The sequence below is a fragment of the Salvelinus sp. IW2-2015 genome, linkage group LG6.1 (assembly GCF_002910315.2).
Source record: "Salvelinus sp. IW2-2015 linkage group LG6.1, ASM291031v2, whole genome shotgun sequence".
Classification (NCBI taxonomy): Eukaryota; Metazoa; Chordata; class Actinopteri; order Salmoniformes; family Salmonidae; genus Salvelinus; species Salvelinus sp. IW2-2015.
In genome coordinates, this window is record NC_036845.1 from 8,560,226 (window position 1) to 8,577,360 (window position 17,135).

Here is a 17,135-nt window from a genome sequence, read left to right on the forward strand (position 1 = left end):
GCATTCGTGCATTTGCGTGTGTGTTCTTGCATGTGTACATATGTGTTTGTGTGTGATGAGTTACCTCCGTTAGCACAATGTAAACTGTGTGTTCAGTCTGCGTGAAGGCCTGTCCTGTCTCAGTGCCACTGGGACTTGCTGATAATGGGGCACCCTCTTCACCCCACCTCTTTGATAATGACTCCCAGAAAACAAAGACAGAATTGCTGAGGAGTCTGAGGCCTGTCTCCTTGTTGTGTTTGGACTAAAATTCTCTGACAAATATTGTCTCTTTCTCTCCCTCTAGATAACGGCTTTATTCCAGACTGTCTGTTGGAGGAGGTGATGAAGGCACTAGACCTCGTCTCAGAACCTGAATACTAGTAAGCGTGTGTGCTCTTGTCCAGCCGCCTCAGCTAATGTTTCACTGCTGTTGGGTAAAGAGCAGAGAAAACACAGACAGAACCAGAGAGCGAGAACACTAAACGTCCAGAGAAAGAGGGCAGGGGATGATGGCGGGGGGTGGGGGCATTAAACTGCTAGCAGGAAGACTGAGGAAATGCTTTAATGTGCTGCTTCAAACAAGGTTCGGGTTAGCCCCGCCTTAAGGTCAGCCTAGATCAGTCATCAGCTGACCTGACCACACCAACCTGGACAGCTTTCACACTGTGGGGACAAGACTGACCAGTTCAAGTTACAATGGCAGAAAAGTTAGCTGAATATAACCATATTTCTTAGAAAAGACAAGCCGCACACTCTGCGCCTCCGATGCAATACATTTAACAAACGTTTCGACAGCTATGTTGCCTTCAGGGTTTCATCTATAACCATGTTTCTAACTAGCTGGATTAGTGTGTGTATGTAAATGTGTGTGTTTGTTTAAAAATGTGCGTCTGATGAGGATATGTGTGTCACAAGTTCACCACATAAACAAACACTAAACATCAGGATGTAAWTGAGGGTTTACAGTGGGAAATAGTTCGATTCAAAGGGCTTTATTGGCATGGGAAACATGTTTACATTGCCAAAGCAAGTGGAATAGATAATAAACAAAAGTGAAATTAACATTGGCAGTAGAATGGCCTTACTGATGACCTCAGTGACTTTCAATGTGGCACCATCATAGGATGCCACCTTTCCAACAAGTCAGTTTGTCAAATTTCTACCCTGCTGGAGCTGCCCCGATCAACTGTAAGGGCTGTTATTGTGAAGTAGAAATGACTAGGAGCAACAACTGCTCAGCCGCGAAGTGGTAGGCCATACAAGCTCACAGAACGGGCCCGCAGAGTGCTGAAGCGCATAGCGCGTAAAAAATAATCTGTCCTCGGTTGCAACACTCACTACAGAGTTCCAAACTGCCTCTGGAAGCAACGTTGGCACAAGAACTGTGGGTTTTCATGGCCGAGCAGCCGCATACAAGCGTAAGATCACCATGCGCAATGCCAAGCATCGGCTGGAGTGGTGTAAATCTCGCTGCCATCAGACTCTGGCGCAGGGGAAATGCGTTTTCTGGAGTGATTAATCACACTTCACCATCTGGCAGTCCGACAGACGAATCTGGGTTTGGCGGATGCTAGGAGAACGCTACCTGTTCCAATGCATAGCACCAACTGTAGTTTGGTGGAGGAATAATGGTCTGAGGTTGTTTTTCATGGTTCGGGCTTGGCCCCTTAGTTCCAGTGAACGGATATCTTAATGCTACAGCATACAATGATATTCTAGATGATTCTGTGCTTCCAACTTTGTGGCAACAGTTTGGGGAAGGCCCTTTCCTGTTTCAGCATGAAAGTGCCCCCATGCACAAAGACAGGTCGATACAGATGTTTTGTCGAGATCGGTGTGGAAGAACTTGACGGCGTCCTGCACAGAGCCCTGACCTCAACCACATTGAACACCTTTGGGATGAATTGGAACTCTGACTGCGAGCCAGGCCTAATCGCCCCAACATCAGTGCCCAACCTCACTAATGTTCTTGTGGCTGAATGGAAGCAAGTCCCCGCAGCAATGTTCCAACATCTAGTGGAAAGCCTTCCCCAGAGGAGTGGAGGCTGTTATAGCAGCAAAGGGGGGACCAACTCCATATTAATGCCCATGATTTTGAAATTAGATGTTTGACGAGCAGGTGCCCACATACTTTTGGTCATGTAGTTTTGTATTTACAATCGTGTTTGTGCTTCACTGGTTGCCCTTTTTGTGTGGCAACCGGTCACAAATATTGCTGCTGTGACGGCACACTGGTATTTCACCTAATAGATATGGGAGTTACCAAAATGGAATTGTTTTCAATTTCTTTGTGGGCCTGTGTATTCTGAGGGGAATATGCCTCTCTAATATGGTCATACATTTGGCAGGAGAACAGAACCGTTATTTTAAAAGCTTGAGAACAGGTTAATCTAGTCCCACAACAAAACGTCCATGCAAAGCCCTCCAGTATATGCCTGGAAGCTGAAAATATTTGCCTGTGCTTGTTAAGGTTACCTGCCCCTCTCCCTCTGTAGCCTACTGATGTTACATTGTCGCTGGATTCAGAAGATGGGGAGTTTTTTTCATTAGCTAGAGAAGAATGGATTAACTTGTTCAATGTTGGTTACGGATACTATAGACCTAGTAACAAAAAAAAATGTAAGACGTGTTTTTAAATTCTGGTGCTGCTCTGCACACACAAGCTAAATTAGCTAGCACAAGCTTGTTAGCTAGCTAGCTGACAGAACATTCGAAGTTCCTCTGTAGAAGCCGCTCCTCCTAGGTATAATTCTGTGAACCTAATTCATATAATGCAGGTCATAACAAAATGCCCAGCGCTTCATGCCTCATCCTCAACCCCAGGGATGCAAAAAATCGCTGCTAGGGGGAAATGCAGGTTTTAACTAATTAAATAAACGAAGAATATGATCTACATTTACATTTTACATTTTAGTCATTTAGCAGACGCTCTTATCCAGAGCGACTTACAGTAGAGTGCATACATTTTATTACATTTTTTTCATACTGAGACAAGGATATCCCTACCGGCCAAACCCTCCCTAACCCGGACGACGCTATGCCAATTGTGCGTCGCCCCACGGACCTCCCGGTTGCGGCCGGCTGCGACAGAGCCTGGGCGCGAACCCAGAGACTCTGGTGGCGCAGCTAGCACTGCGATGCAGTGCTCTAGACCACTGCGCCACCCGGGAGGCCCTGATCTACATGATCAGTCTCTGTGTGTAAAATAAAAAGTGGTTAATGTGAACCTAACTCACAGCTGGAAAATGTAAAGAAAGCAATACAATGTTATTTGTTGCCTAGACTTTACTGCAAATAAAACTCAAGTCTTGAGAAACAAACAATACACTAATATTGCAGTTAGCCATGACTGCCTTTATAATAGAACGCTTGTGACCACACAAATATTGCACTTGGGGGAAAAAAACATCTTATTTTTGGGCTACACTGCACATTATTATGTTGTACACTTTCTGCCTGTGGACATCTGTTCTACAATGTGCCAGCGAAAGAGGGAAAGTGTGTGGTGTTCCTTTCACCTCTATAGTGGCATCCAGCTTAAGCCAGCTCCAGCTACACTTGTTCCCTGAATCCACTTGTTGAACAAGCAACGCCTCATTTTCACCTAATTCTCTCATTCTGAAAATGAATCACATACTGTAGAGGGAAAACATTAGTTAACAGATAGTGGTTAGTTTGTAAGCTAGTTAACATTTCACACAGATTGCCAGGGTCCAGTAAGCACCTAACGCGCAGCCTAGTGGTTAGAGCGTTGGACTAGTAACCGGAAGGTTGCAAGATCGAATCCCTGAGCTGACAAGGTAAAAATCTGTCGTTCTGCCCCTGAACAAGGCAGTTAACCCACTGTTCCTAGGCCCTCATTGYAAATAAGAATTTGTTCTTAACTGACTTGCCTGGTTACATAAAGGTGAAAAAAAAATTGGGAACTTGAACGGCAAGAAGTCGTATACCAMTTAATACTATAGCGAATTGGTTAGGTTACTAATGTTGGCTCATCTGATGTTGTAACATTAGCTAGCTATTGTTAGCTGTCTGACTTTATTAGCAGGCTAATTTTCACACCATAAACACAATAATTTTATCAGATTTGGCTAATGTTGCTCAACATTTCTCTGGCTAGCTACGGAGAATTCAATCCAGCTAGCAAGATACTTAACAATGCTAATACTTGATCCACCACACTTTCTCCCTCACCACAAACTTTCCAAATGCCAGTAGTTTTTCGGTTACAGCTCGTGAAGTACGCTTCATCACCTTCTCACCCCCATCTCCGTGGTCAGGCTTCTCACCTAATGTTACCTCTTCGTTATCGTTCAGGGGACGCGCTGCTGGGGGAGGGGGGGGACGAGCTCAGAATGGGATTTTTGTTTTGTTTTTAACAGTCATCCAACTCGGAATCTCTGGCGTCTTTCTCTGACCTGAAAATCAATGATGTCATGATTTGACCTCATTTTCCCCCCACTTCCCAGTTTAAGGTACAGACACAATCACTGTCACCATGCAATCCTTCATTTATACATTTCTGTGGGGATGTCTTATGGTTAAAAGCAGTGTTTGAATTGATGGGATATGTGAGGATATAGGCCTTGTTACTAACATCAAGGCGGTGACCCGTTCCTGTAGGTTCATGCTCTACAACATTCGCAGAGTACGACCCTGCCTCACACAGGAAGCGGCGCCAGGTCCTAATCCAGGCACTTGTCATCTCCCGTCTGGATTACTGCAACTCGCTGTTGGCTGGGCTCCTGCCTGTGCCATTAAACCCCTACAACTCATCCAGAACGCCGCAGCCCGTCTGGTGTTCAACCTTCCCAAGTTCTCTCACCTCACCCCGCTCCTCCGCTCTCTCCACTGGCTTCCAGTTGAAGCTCGCATCCGCTACAAGACCATGGTGCTTGCCTACGGAGCTGTGAGGGGAACGGCACCTCCGTACCTTCAGGCTCTGATCAGGCCCTACACCCAAACAAGGGCACTGCGTTCATCCACCTCTGGCCTGCTCGCCTCCCTACCTCTGAGGAAGTACAGTTCCCGCTCAGCCCAGTCAAAACTGTTCGCTGCTCTGGCACCCCAATGGTGGAACCAACTCCCTCACGACGCCAGGTCAGCGGAGTCAATCACCACCTTCCGGAGACACCTGAAACCACACCTCTTTAAGGAATACCTAGGATAGGATAAAGTAATCCTTCTAACCCCCCCCCCCTTAAAAGAGTTAGATGCACTATTGTAAAGTGGTTGTTCCACTGGATATCATAAGGTGAATGCACCAATTTGTAAGTCGCTCTGGATAAGAGCGTCTGCTAAATGACTTAAATGTAAAAATAGAGACGTGCAAAAAGCACATGTTACCACTTGTTATTTGATACACGTGAAGACCTATATTTAATCTGGAATTGACAAACAAAAGCCTGACTAGGATCCCGACTTTCCCCCACGTCATATTTATTACCAATTAGGCTAAATGTATTCCTTAGCATAGGCTAACCATTGCAATTAATGTTATTTACCATCTTCTGCTTTTTATGAATAAACAGGCATCAGAGTAAACATATCATTTCAATGCCCCCCCCACATTGTTACTTTTATTTTACCTTTATTTAACCAGGAAAGCTAGTTGAGAACAAGTTCTCATTTACAACTGCGACCTGGCCAAGATAAAGAAAAGCAGTGCGGCACATACAACAACACAGAGTTACACATGGAATAAACAAACATACAGTCAATAATACAATAGAAAAGGTCTATATGTGTGCAAATGAGGTAGGATAAGGGAGGTAAGGCAATAAATAGGCCATAGATGCAAAATAATTACAATATAGCAATTAAAAATGAGTGATAGATGTGCAGAAGATGAATGTGCAAGTAGAGATACTGGGGTGCAAAATAAATAATTAATAACCGTATAGGGATGAGGTACTTGGATGGGCTATTTACAGATGGACTGTGTGCAGTGATCTGTGAGCTGCTCTGACAGCTGGTGCTTAAAGTTAGTGAGGGAGATATGAGTCTCCAGCTTCAGTGATTTTTGCAGTTCGTTCCAGTTTATTGGCAGCAGAGAACTGGAAGGAAAGGCAGCTAAAGGAGGAACTGGCTTTGGGGGTGACCAGTGAAATATACCTGCTGGCCCGCGTGCTGCTATGGTGACCAGTGAGCTGAGATAAGGCGTGGCTTTACCTAGCAAAGACTTATAGATGACCTAGAGCCAGTGGGTTTGGCGACGAATATAACGCGAGGGCCAGCCAACGAGAACATACAGGTCGCAGTGGTGGGTAGTATATGGTGCTTTGGTGACAAAACGGATGGCACTGTGATAGACTACATCCAATTTGCTGAGTAGAGTGCTGGAGGCTATTTTGTAAATGACATCGCCAAAGTCAAGGATCGGTAGGATAGTCAGTTCTACGAGGGTATGTTTGGCAGCATGAGTGAATGATGCTTTGTTGCGAGATAGGAAGCCGATTCTAGATTTAATTGGATTGGATTGGAGATGCATAATGTGAGTCTGGAAGGAGAGTTTACAGTCTAACCAGACATCTAGGTATTTGTAGTTGTCCACATATTCTAAGTCAGAACCGTCCAGAGTAGTGATGCTGGACGGGCGGGCAGGTGCTGGCAGCGATCGGTTGAAGAGCATGCATTTAGTTTCACTTGCATTTAAGAGCAGTTGGAGGCCACGGAAGGAGAGTTGTATGGCATTGAAGCTCGTCTGGAGGTAGGTTAAGTGTCCAAAGAAGGGCCAGAGGTATACAGAATGGTCTCGTCTGTGTAGAGGTGGATCAGAGAATCACAAGCAGCAAGAGTGACATAATTGATGTTTACAGAGAAGAGAGTCGGCCCGAGAATTGACCCATGTGACACCCCCATAGAGACTGCCAGAGGTCCGGACAACACGCCCTCCGATTTGACACACTGAACTCTATCTGAGAAATAGTTGGTGAACCAGGCGAGGCAGTCTTTTGAGAAACCAGGGCTGTTGAGTCTGACGATAAGAACGTGGTGATTGACAGAGTCGAAAGCATTGGCCAGGTCGACGAATACAGCTGCACAGTATTGTTTCTTATCGATGGCGGTTATGATATAGTTTAGGACCTTGAGTGTGGCTGAGGTGCACCCATGACCAGCTCGGAAACCAGATTACATAGCGGAGAAGGTACGGTGGGATTCAAAATGGTTGGTGATCTGTTTAACTTGGCTTTTGAAGACCTTAGAAAGGGTAGGATAGATATAGGTCTGTAGCAGTTAGGGTCTAGAGTGTCTCCCCCTTTGAAGAGGGGGATGACCACGGCAGCTTTCCAATCTTTGGGGATCTCAAATGATTTGAAAGAGGTTGAACAGGCTAGTAATAGGGGTTGCAACAATTTMGGGGGATAATTTTAGAAAGCGAGGGTCCAGATTGTCTAGCCCGGCTGATATGTAGGGGTCCAGATTATCAGCTGTAGGGGTCCAGAATATCAGCTATCTGGATTTGGGTGCAGGAGAAATGGGGGAGGCTTGGGCAAGTTGCTGTGGGGGGTACAGGGCTGTTGACTGGGGTAGCCAGGTGGAAAGCATGGCCAGCTGTAGAAAAATGCTTATTGAAATTCTCAATTATAGTGGATTTATTGGTGGTGACCGTGTTTACTAGCCTCAGTGCAGTGGGCAGCTGGGAGGAGGTGCTCTTATTCTCCATGGACTTCAGTGTCCCAGAACTTTTTGGAGTTTGTGCTACAGGATGCAAATTTCTGTTAGGCCGTTTGAAAAAGCTAGCCTTTGCTTTCCTGTGTATATTGGTTCCTAACTTCCCTGAAAGGTTTCATATCGGGGGGGCTATTCGATGCTAATGCAGTACGCCACAGGATGTTTTTGTGCTGGTCAAGGGCAGTTAGGTCTGGAGAGAACCAAGGGCTATATCTTCCTGGTTCAAACATTTTTAAATGGAGCATGCTTATTTAAGATGGTGAGGAAAGCACTTTTAAAGAATAACCAGGCATCCTCTACTGACGGGATGAGGTCAATATCCTGTCTCCTAGAGATGAACGTACTTTGGTGCAAAAAGTGCAAATCAATCCCAGAACAACAGCAAAGGACCTTGTGAAGATGCTGGAGGAAACAGGTACAAAAGTATCTATATCCACAGTAAAACGAGTCCTATATTGACATAACCTGAAATGCCGCTCAGCAAAACCGCCATAAAAAAGCCAGACTACGGTTTGCAACTACACATGGGGACAAAGATCGTACTTTTTGGAGAAATGTCCTCTGGTCTGATTAAACAAAAATAGAACTGTTTGGTCATAATGACCATCGTTATGTTTGGAGGAAAAAGGGGGAGGCTTGCAAGCCAAAGAACACCATCCCAACCGTGAAGACGGGCAGCATCATGATGTGGGGGTGCTTTGCTGCACTTCACAAAATAGATGCCATTATGAGGAAAGGAAATTGTGGATATATTGAAGCAACATCTCAAGACATCAGTCAGGAAGTTAAAGCTTGGTTGCAAATGGGTTTTCCAAATGGACAATGACCGCAAGCATACTTCCAAAGTTGTGGCAAAATGGCTTGAGGACAACAATGTCAAGGTATTGGAGTGGCCATCACAAAGCCCTGACCTCAGTCCTATAGAATATTTGTGGGCAGAACTGAAAAAGCTTTTGTGAGGAAAGAGACCTACAAACCTGACTCAGTTACACCAGCTCTGTCATGAGGAATGGGCCAAAATTCACCCAACTTATTGTGGGAAGCTTGTGGAAGGCTACCCAAAACGTTTGACCCAAGTTAAATAATTTAAAGGCAATGCTACCAAATACTAATTGAGTGTATCTAAACTTCTGACCCACTGGGAATGTGATGAAAGAAATAAAAGCTGAAATAAATCTCTACTATTATTCTGACATTTCACATTCTTTAAATAAAGTGGTGATCCTAACTGACCTAAGACAGGGAATTTTTACTAGGATTAAATGTCAGGAATTGTGAAAAACTGACTTTAAATGTTTTTGGCTAAGGTGTATGTAAACTTCCTATTTCAACTGTATATACATACATGAAATGTGAATATCTGGGAGGCAAAATAAACAAAATAAAACATAAGAAATATGACCATACATACAGTGGGGAGAACAAGTATTTGATACACTGACGATTTTGCAGGTTTTCCTACTTACAAAGCATGTAGAGGTCTGTAATTTTTATCATAGGTACACTTCAACTATGAGAGACGGAATCTAAAACAAAAATCCAGAAAATCACATTGTATGATTTTTAAGTAATTAATTTGCATTTTATTGCATGACATAAGTATTTGATACATCAGAAAAGCAGAACTTAATATTTGGTACAGAAACCTTTGTTTGCAATTACAGAGATCATACGTTTCCTGTAGTTCTTGACTAGGTTTGCACACACTGCAGCAGGGATTTTGGCCCATCCTCCCTACAGACTTCTCCAGATCCTTCAGGTTTCGGGGCTGTCGCTGGGCAATACGGACTTTCAGCTCCCTCCAAAGATTTTCTATTGGGTTCAGGTCTGGAGACTGGCTAGGCCACTCCAGGACCTTGAGATGCTTCTTACGGAGCCACTCCTTAGTTGCCATGGCTGTGTGCTTCGTTCGTTGTCATGCTGGAAGACCCAGCCACGACCATCTTACATGCTCTTACTGAGGGAAGTAGGTTGTTGGCCAAGATCTTGGCGATACATGGCCCCATCCATCTCCTCAATACGGTGCAGTCGTCCTGTCCCCTTTGCAGAAAAGCATCCCCAAAGAATATGATGTTTCCACTCCATGCTTCACGTTGGGATGGTGTTCTTGGGGTTGTACTCATCCTTCTATTCCTCCAAACACGGCGAGTGGAGTTTAGAGCAAAAAGCTCTATTTTTGTCTCATCAGACCACATGACCTTCTCCCATTCCTCCTCTGGATCATCCAGATGGTCATTGCAAACTTCAGACGGGCCTGGACATGCGTGGCTTGAGCAGGGGGACCTTGCTGCGCTGCAGGATTTTAATCCATGACGGCGTAGTGTGTTACTAATGGTTTTCTTTGAGACTGTGGTCCCAGCTCTCTTCAGGTCATTGACCAGGTCCTGCCGTGTAGTTCTGGCTGATCCCTCCACATTCCTCATGATCTTGATCCACGAGGTGAGATCTTGCATGGAGCCCCAGACCGAGGGTGATTGACCGTCATCTTTGAACTTCTTCCATTTTTAATAATTGTGCCAACAGTTGTTGCCTTCTCACCAAGCTGCTTGCCCTATGTCCTGTAGCCCATCCCAGCCTTGTACAGGTTCACAATTTATCCCTGATGTCCTTACACAGCTCTCTGGTCTTGGCCATTGTGGAAGGTTGGAGTCTGTTTGATTGAGTGTGTGGACAGGTGTCTTTATACAGGTAACGAGTTCAAACAGGTGCAGTAATACAGGTTAATGAGTGGAGAACAGGAGGGCTTCTAAACTTGAAAGAAAACTAACAGGTCTGTGAGAGCCGGAATTCTTACTGGTTGGTAGGTGATCAAATTACTTATGTCATGCAATAAAATGCAAATTAATTACTTAAAAAATCATACAATGTGATTTTCTGGATTTTTGTTTTAAGATTCCGTCTCTCACAGTTGAAGTGTACCTATGATAAAATACAGACCTCTACATGCTTTGTAAGTAGGAAACCTGCAAAATCGGCAGTGTATCAAATACTTGTTCTCCCACTGTATGTGTGTCACATATACATGGCATATGCTTGAGTACCACCTTGACAGCTCTGATCTGCTTGCCTCAATAAATTCATACTAGAACATTGGTAGCCAGGATAGCTATTTCAAATCAAAATTGGTCACGTGTGGCGAATACAACAAGTGTAGACCTTACCGTGAAATGCTTACTTACAAGACCTTAACCAACAGTGCAGTTCAAGAAGAGTTTAAGAAAATATTTACCAAATTATAAAAAGTAACACAATAACGAGGTTGTATACAGGGGGTACAGTGTGCGGGGTACAGGCTAGTTGAGGTCATTTGTTACATGTGGTGGGTGAAGTGACTATGCAATAGATAAACAGTGAGTAGCAGCAGTGTACAAAACAAATGGGGGGGGGGGGGGAGTTGCTAATGTAGTAGCAGTAGCAGCGTATCTAGTCTCCTAATAATTGCATAACGGTGCAAGTTAGACACAATCATCTTTATTTCATTTTTTTTATTGAAGCTTTTATTTAACAGGGCAAGTCATTTGAGAACAAATAATAATTTACAATGACGACCTACCCCGGCCCAACCCTAACGACGCTGGGACAATTGTGCGTTGCTTTGCCTTCTCACATTTTATGCACCCAGCTAAGGCCTTGGATGGATCATGTTACACTGAGATGGGCACAGGGGTATATGTACAGTCATTTTTAGTGTGGTGGCAAATTAGTTGAACAGGAGAAGAGGATGTGGTTGCTTGTGGAGGGAGATCAGTGCAGGTGGTGGGTAGAACAGCTGCAGTGATGCTGATTGGTTGCTCTGGCTCATTCTTGACTAAATGAAAGATATAGAAATTAGTTCGACATTGCAATAGTTCAACAGCTGAAAAGCCGTCATTAACATACTCCCAGAGATGGCAATATATTCAGTATTCACTGAATGAAGTAGCCTACCCATCCCCATTTACAATTTGTATTGATCAATTAAATAAATGATACTGCAGCACATTAAATTACATTATTATTGTAGGCTATAGACTACTCCTGTATCTACCTTGTACAATAATGTAATCATTGAATGAAATAGCGTACCTGTCCAAATGTACAATTTAATTGATCAATTAGATAAATAATACTAGCACATACAGTTACATTGTAGGATAGGCTACTACTGTATCCACACTATATTAGGATACCGTTGTGATATTGTCAGGCATGATTTTAGGTCTTCCATCGAAGTTGCATGTTGTACCTAGTTTCCCTTCAGTGAAAAGTAGTTATTTCATTTACATTTGAATTAATCCATTAAATAAATAATACTAGCACATCAAATTACGTTATTGTACACTAGCCTACTCCGCTACCGTTACAGTAAATAATATTGCCTACGTGCTTTCGACAATACGTTATCAACAAAAAATAAATTCAAATAAACCGCATTTGCCTTAACACAGTAGACCTAAATATTTCCTAACAATATCACAACTTAAATATAGCCTACTTACTCCTCAGTTGGATCAAGGACATCTAGGTAATTATTTGAATCATCTCTAATAAGGAAACTATCTGGACAGACACTTAAATGACTTCTGCCACTTGTAAAAATAAATAAATAATAATAATTATGTCTGTGTTGCCGCCTAGCTCTCAAATAGCGTGCCAATCTCTCACTCTATGAACGGTCACTGRAATCCGGATTCCTTGGGACATCCTTAACCTAAACTAACACTAAACTTAACCAATTTATACTTGATAGGTGTGGACATCCCAAGGATCCCGAATAGCACCTTTTTGAACTCCTCTTAAAGCCGTGGACACCACTCTTATTGGTTGTTTTGATGTGGAACTGGTAACAACACAGTCTGTGATTTGGCTAACAACATTTAGATCTGTATTCAGCGAGATAAGATTACATGCCATGTGCTGTTGAGGGAAAGAAAGATAATCTATAGATTGGGCGTTTTTTCTAGGCCATTAGTGATAACAGGAAATACACAAGCCGTAGTCTGCACTATAGTTCGAGGTGGCTACGTCGGAATGTCTGCTTGCACAGGAAAAATGGTACGTTTCTAACATTTATGGTTGAGATTTAATTAATATAAACTATGCACATTATGACTTTCATTAACACTTAACGCAGGATTCACGCAAACGTTAGTTTGGTGTCAGGTCAGGTTGCCTAGGCTTACATATGTCCCTTATCACCCCCCCCCCATAGCATTCTGTTATGTGAACGATGGGCTGAGCCTTGGATATAGCAGCCAGTATTGCTCCAAATGCGCATCACTCGTTTGCTTACAGCCAGGAGTGATCTAACCCCCCCCCCCATTGGATCTACACGAATCACGTAGGTCACCTATTTTAGATTCAAAACGTCAAATTTCGCTGAAAGGTAACTAGTTTGCATCCCTGCAACCCTCTCTCTCCACCCGCAAAATTTCAGTCGCATCTTGCGCCGTAGGCTACACTTTTCAGTCCATCACGCATATAAACAACTAGCTTGCCTGCTCTATCCGCACTGATTGGTGAAGTAATTTAATTAGCAAAATGTTTTTAAAAAATGGAACTGGATCAAGAGCCTTTCTGTCTAATTCGTTTTTTTCGTTAGGTAACCTGTGAGTAGAATTTGAGTTAGTTGTATAACTTTGAGCTGGGATGTCTGTCCTGCGACTAGTTTAGGTCAAATGTTTGCACTGCGCTCGTTAGCATTTAGTTAGCTTTCTCTATGGGATTTTACATGTCCTTGTTAGCATTGCTAACCTACGGATTGCAGTGGGGTTTGAAAATGGCGCCCCTTGTGTTCAGTGCTGGTATTACTGAATATCCCAGGATGGCACAAGGTCGTTATGACAATCTGGATACCTCCCAAGCATACTGCCAGGGTCCAGGTCTGACAGAATCTGTGCAGAAGATATTGGTGCTGCTGTAGGCTCTCCTTGGTTGGGGACAAAAGCACCAGATCATCAGCAAATTATTTGACTTCAGATTCTAGTAGAGTGAGGCTGGGTGCTGCAGACTGTTATAGTGCCCTTGCTAATTCGTTGATGTATACACTGAGTGTACAAAGCATTTAGAGCACCTGCCTAATATTGAGTTGCAATTTGTTGGGCCGTGGACTCTACAAGGTGTCGAAAGCGTTCCACAGGCCCATGTTGACACCAATGCATCTCACAGTTGTCAAGTTGGCTGGATGTCCTTTGGGTGGTGGACCATTCTTGATACACACAGGAAACTGTTGAGAATGAAAAATCCAGCAGTGCTTGACGCAAACCAGTGCTCCTGGCACCTATTGCCATACCTCATTCAAAGGAACATAAATATGTTGTCTTGTCCATTAACCCTCTGATTGTGTATGTGTGTCATTCAATGTCTGAATTGTCAAGAGGCTTAAAAGTTATTTTTTAACCTTTCTCCTGACGTTCATCTATACTAATTGAAGTGGATTTAATAAGGGATCATAGCTTTCACCTGGGTTCACCTGGTCAGTCTGACCTGGAAAGAGCATAATGGTTTGTACACTCAGTGTATGTTGGAGGGTGGGGCTCAAGCTGCATCCCTGTCGCACCCCACAGCCCTGAGGAAAGAAATCTGTGGTRTTTGCCAATTTTAACTGCACACTTGTTTATGTACAGTCGTGGCCAAAAGTTGAATGACACAAATATWAATTTTCACAAAGTCTGCTGCCTCAGTTTGTATGATGGCAATTTGCATATACTCCAGAATGTTATGAAGAGTGATCAGATGAATTGCAATTAATTGCAAAGTTCCTCTTTGCCATGCAAATAAACTGAATCCCAAAAATACATTTCCACTGCATTTCAGCCCTGCCACAAAAGGACTAGCTGACATGTCAGTGATTCTCTCGTTAACACAGGTGTGAGTGTTGARGAGGACAAGGCTGGAGATCACTCTGTCATGCTGATTGAGTTCAAATAACAGACTGGAAGCTTCAAAAGGAGGGTGGTGCTTGGAATCATTGTTCTTACATTTACATTTTACATTTAAGTCATTTAGCAGACGCTCTTATCCAGAGCGACTTACAAATTGGTGCATTCACCTTATGATYTCCAGTGGAACAACCACTTTACAATAGTGCATCTAACTAACTCTTTTAAGGGGGGGGTTAGAAGGATTACTTTATCCTATCCTAGGTATTCCTTAAAGAGGTGGGGTTTCAGGTGTCTGAAACCCCACCTCTTTAAGGAATACCTAGGATAGGATAAAGTAATCCTTCTAACCCCCCCCCCCCTTTCTATTTCTTCCTCTGTCAACCATGGTTACCTGCAAGGAAACACGTGCCGTCATCATTGCTTTGCACAAAAAGGGCTTCACAGGCAAGGATATTGCTGCCAGTAAGATTACACCTAAAGCAACCATTTATTGGATCATCAAGAACTTCAAGGAGAGCGGTTCAATTGTTGTAAAGAAATCTTCAGGGCGCCCAAGAAAGTCCAGCAAGCGCCAGGACCGTCTCCTAAAGTTGATTCAGCTGCGGGATCGGGGCACCACCAGTACAGAGCTTGCTCAGGAATGGCAACAGGCAGGTGTGAGTGCATCTGCACGCACAGTGAGGCGAAGACTTTTGGAAGATGGACTGGTGTCAAGAAGGGCAGCAAAGAAGCCACTTCTCTCCAGGAAAAACATCAGGGACAGACTGATATTCTGCAAAAGGTACAGGTATTAGACTGCTGAGGACTGGGGTAAAGTCATTTTCTCTGATGAATCCCCTTTKCGATTGTTTGGGGCATCCGGAAAAAAGCTTGTCCYGAGAAGACAAGGTGAGCGCTACCATCAGTCCTGTTGTCATTCCAACAGTAAAGCATCCTGAGACCATTCATGTGTGGGGTTGCTTCTCAGCCAAGGCAGTGGGCTCACTCATAATTTTGCCTAAGAACACAGCCATGAATAAAGAATGGTACCAACACATCCTCCGAGAGCAACTTCTCCCAACCATCCAGGAACAGTTTGGTGACGAACAATGCCTTTTCCAGCATGACGGGGCTCCTTGCTATAAGGCAAAAGTGATAACAAAGTGGTTCGGGGAACAAAACATTGATATTTTGGGTCCATGGCCAGGAAACTCCCCAGACCTTAATCCCATTGAGAACTTGTGGTCAATCCTCAAGAGGCGGGTGGACAAACAAGAACCCACAAATTCTGACAAACTCCAAGCATTGATTACGCAAGAATGGGCTGCCATCAGTCAGTATGTGGCCCAGAAGTTAAAAACTTATTGAAAAAGAAGGGTCAACATTGCAAATATTGACTCTTTGCATCAACTTGGTCAATGCATCAATGGTCAATAYAAGCCTTTGACACTTATGAAATGCTTGTAATTATACTTCAGTATTCCATAGTAACATCTGACAAAAATATCTAAAGACACTGAAGCAGCAAACTATGTGGAAATTTTATATTTGTCATTCTCAAAACTTTTGGCCACAACTGTACATGGATTTTATGTTGTATGTTGTTTTTTACCCCAACACCGCTTTCTATGAATTTATATAGCAGACCCTCATGACAAATTGAGTCGAAAGCTTTTTTGAAATCAACAAAGCATGGTAATACTTTGCTTTTGTTTTGTTTGTTTGTCAATTGGGATGTGTAGGGTGAATATCTGGTCTGTCGTATGGTAACTTCGTAAAAAGCCAATTTAGATATTTGCTCAGGACGTTGTTTTCACTGAGGAAATGTAGGAGTCTGCTGTTATTGACAATGCAGAGGATTATTTCTGACTGCAACATCAGATGACACACAAACCCACACACACTGTCTTAACTGGGTTATCAGCCTCTGTGTCTGGGCATGTAACACTCTTATTTCTGCCTTAATAGGGAAATGTTTCTCTGTTATCACTGTGGAAAAAGAATAATATTACTGCTCCAACACACAGGAATGTCTAGTGGTATATTTAGTTTCACTGCACTATTTCTGCACACACACACACATATATATATATATATATACACACACACACACACACACACACAAGAACTCCTCATCAGACGAGGTTATCGTACATTTCTCCAGTGTTCGCTTTCTTACACCAAATCTTTTACACAGAACATGACACATTTATACCTCAGACAGCCCTTCACACTACCACCACCTCTCTCCTCACCCCCTCCCTCCTCAGCTCCACCCTTGCTCCTCACCTCTACCCCTCCCTTCTCCACCCTTTCGGCCTCCCTCCTCACCTGCACCCGTTCGCCCCTCACCTGCACCCCTCCCTCTTCACTTCCACCCCTCCCTCTTCACTTCCACCCCTCACCTTCCCTCACCACTCCTTCCTCACCTCACCCTCCACCCTCACCTTCCACTAGCTCTCTCCCAATGTCCCTTCTTACTACCCCCTTTCTCTCCTCCTTCTCTCCCTCCGTCGGACACAAGTTTTATCATTGCTTTAAAACGGGGCCGATTTAGGTTTTCTGAAGAATTGGAGGCATGTCTCATTGCTGTACTTAGACTATAAGACAATGTTGAAATGTCTGACAAACTTAACT

General features: G+C 43.6%; 1 protein-coding gene across 2 annotated transcripts in view; it reads left to right on the forward strand.

Moving 5' to 3' along the window:
• LOC111964981 (ubiquitin carboxyl-terminal hydrolase MINDY-3) overlaps positions 1-17,135 on the forward strand; it is a 51,436-nt gene that overhangs the window by 32,134 nt on the left and 2,167 nt on the right. For both annotated transcript variants that reach the window (XM_023988888.2, XM_070443988.1), the window contains one exon: positions 287-362. In XM_023988888.2, coding sequence (XP_023844656.1) covers positions 287-362 — 76 coding nt within the window. The remainder of the gene's footprint in view (positions 1-286; positions 363-17,135) is intronic.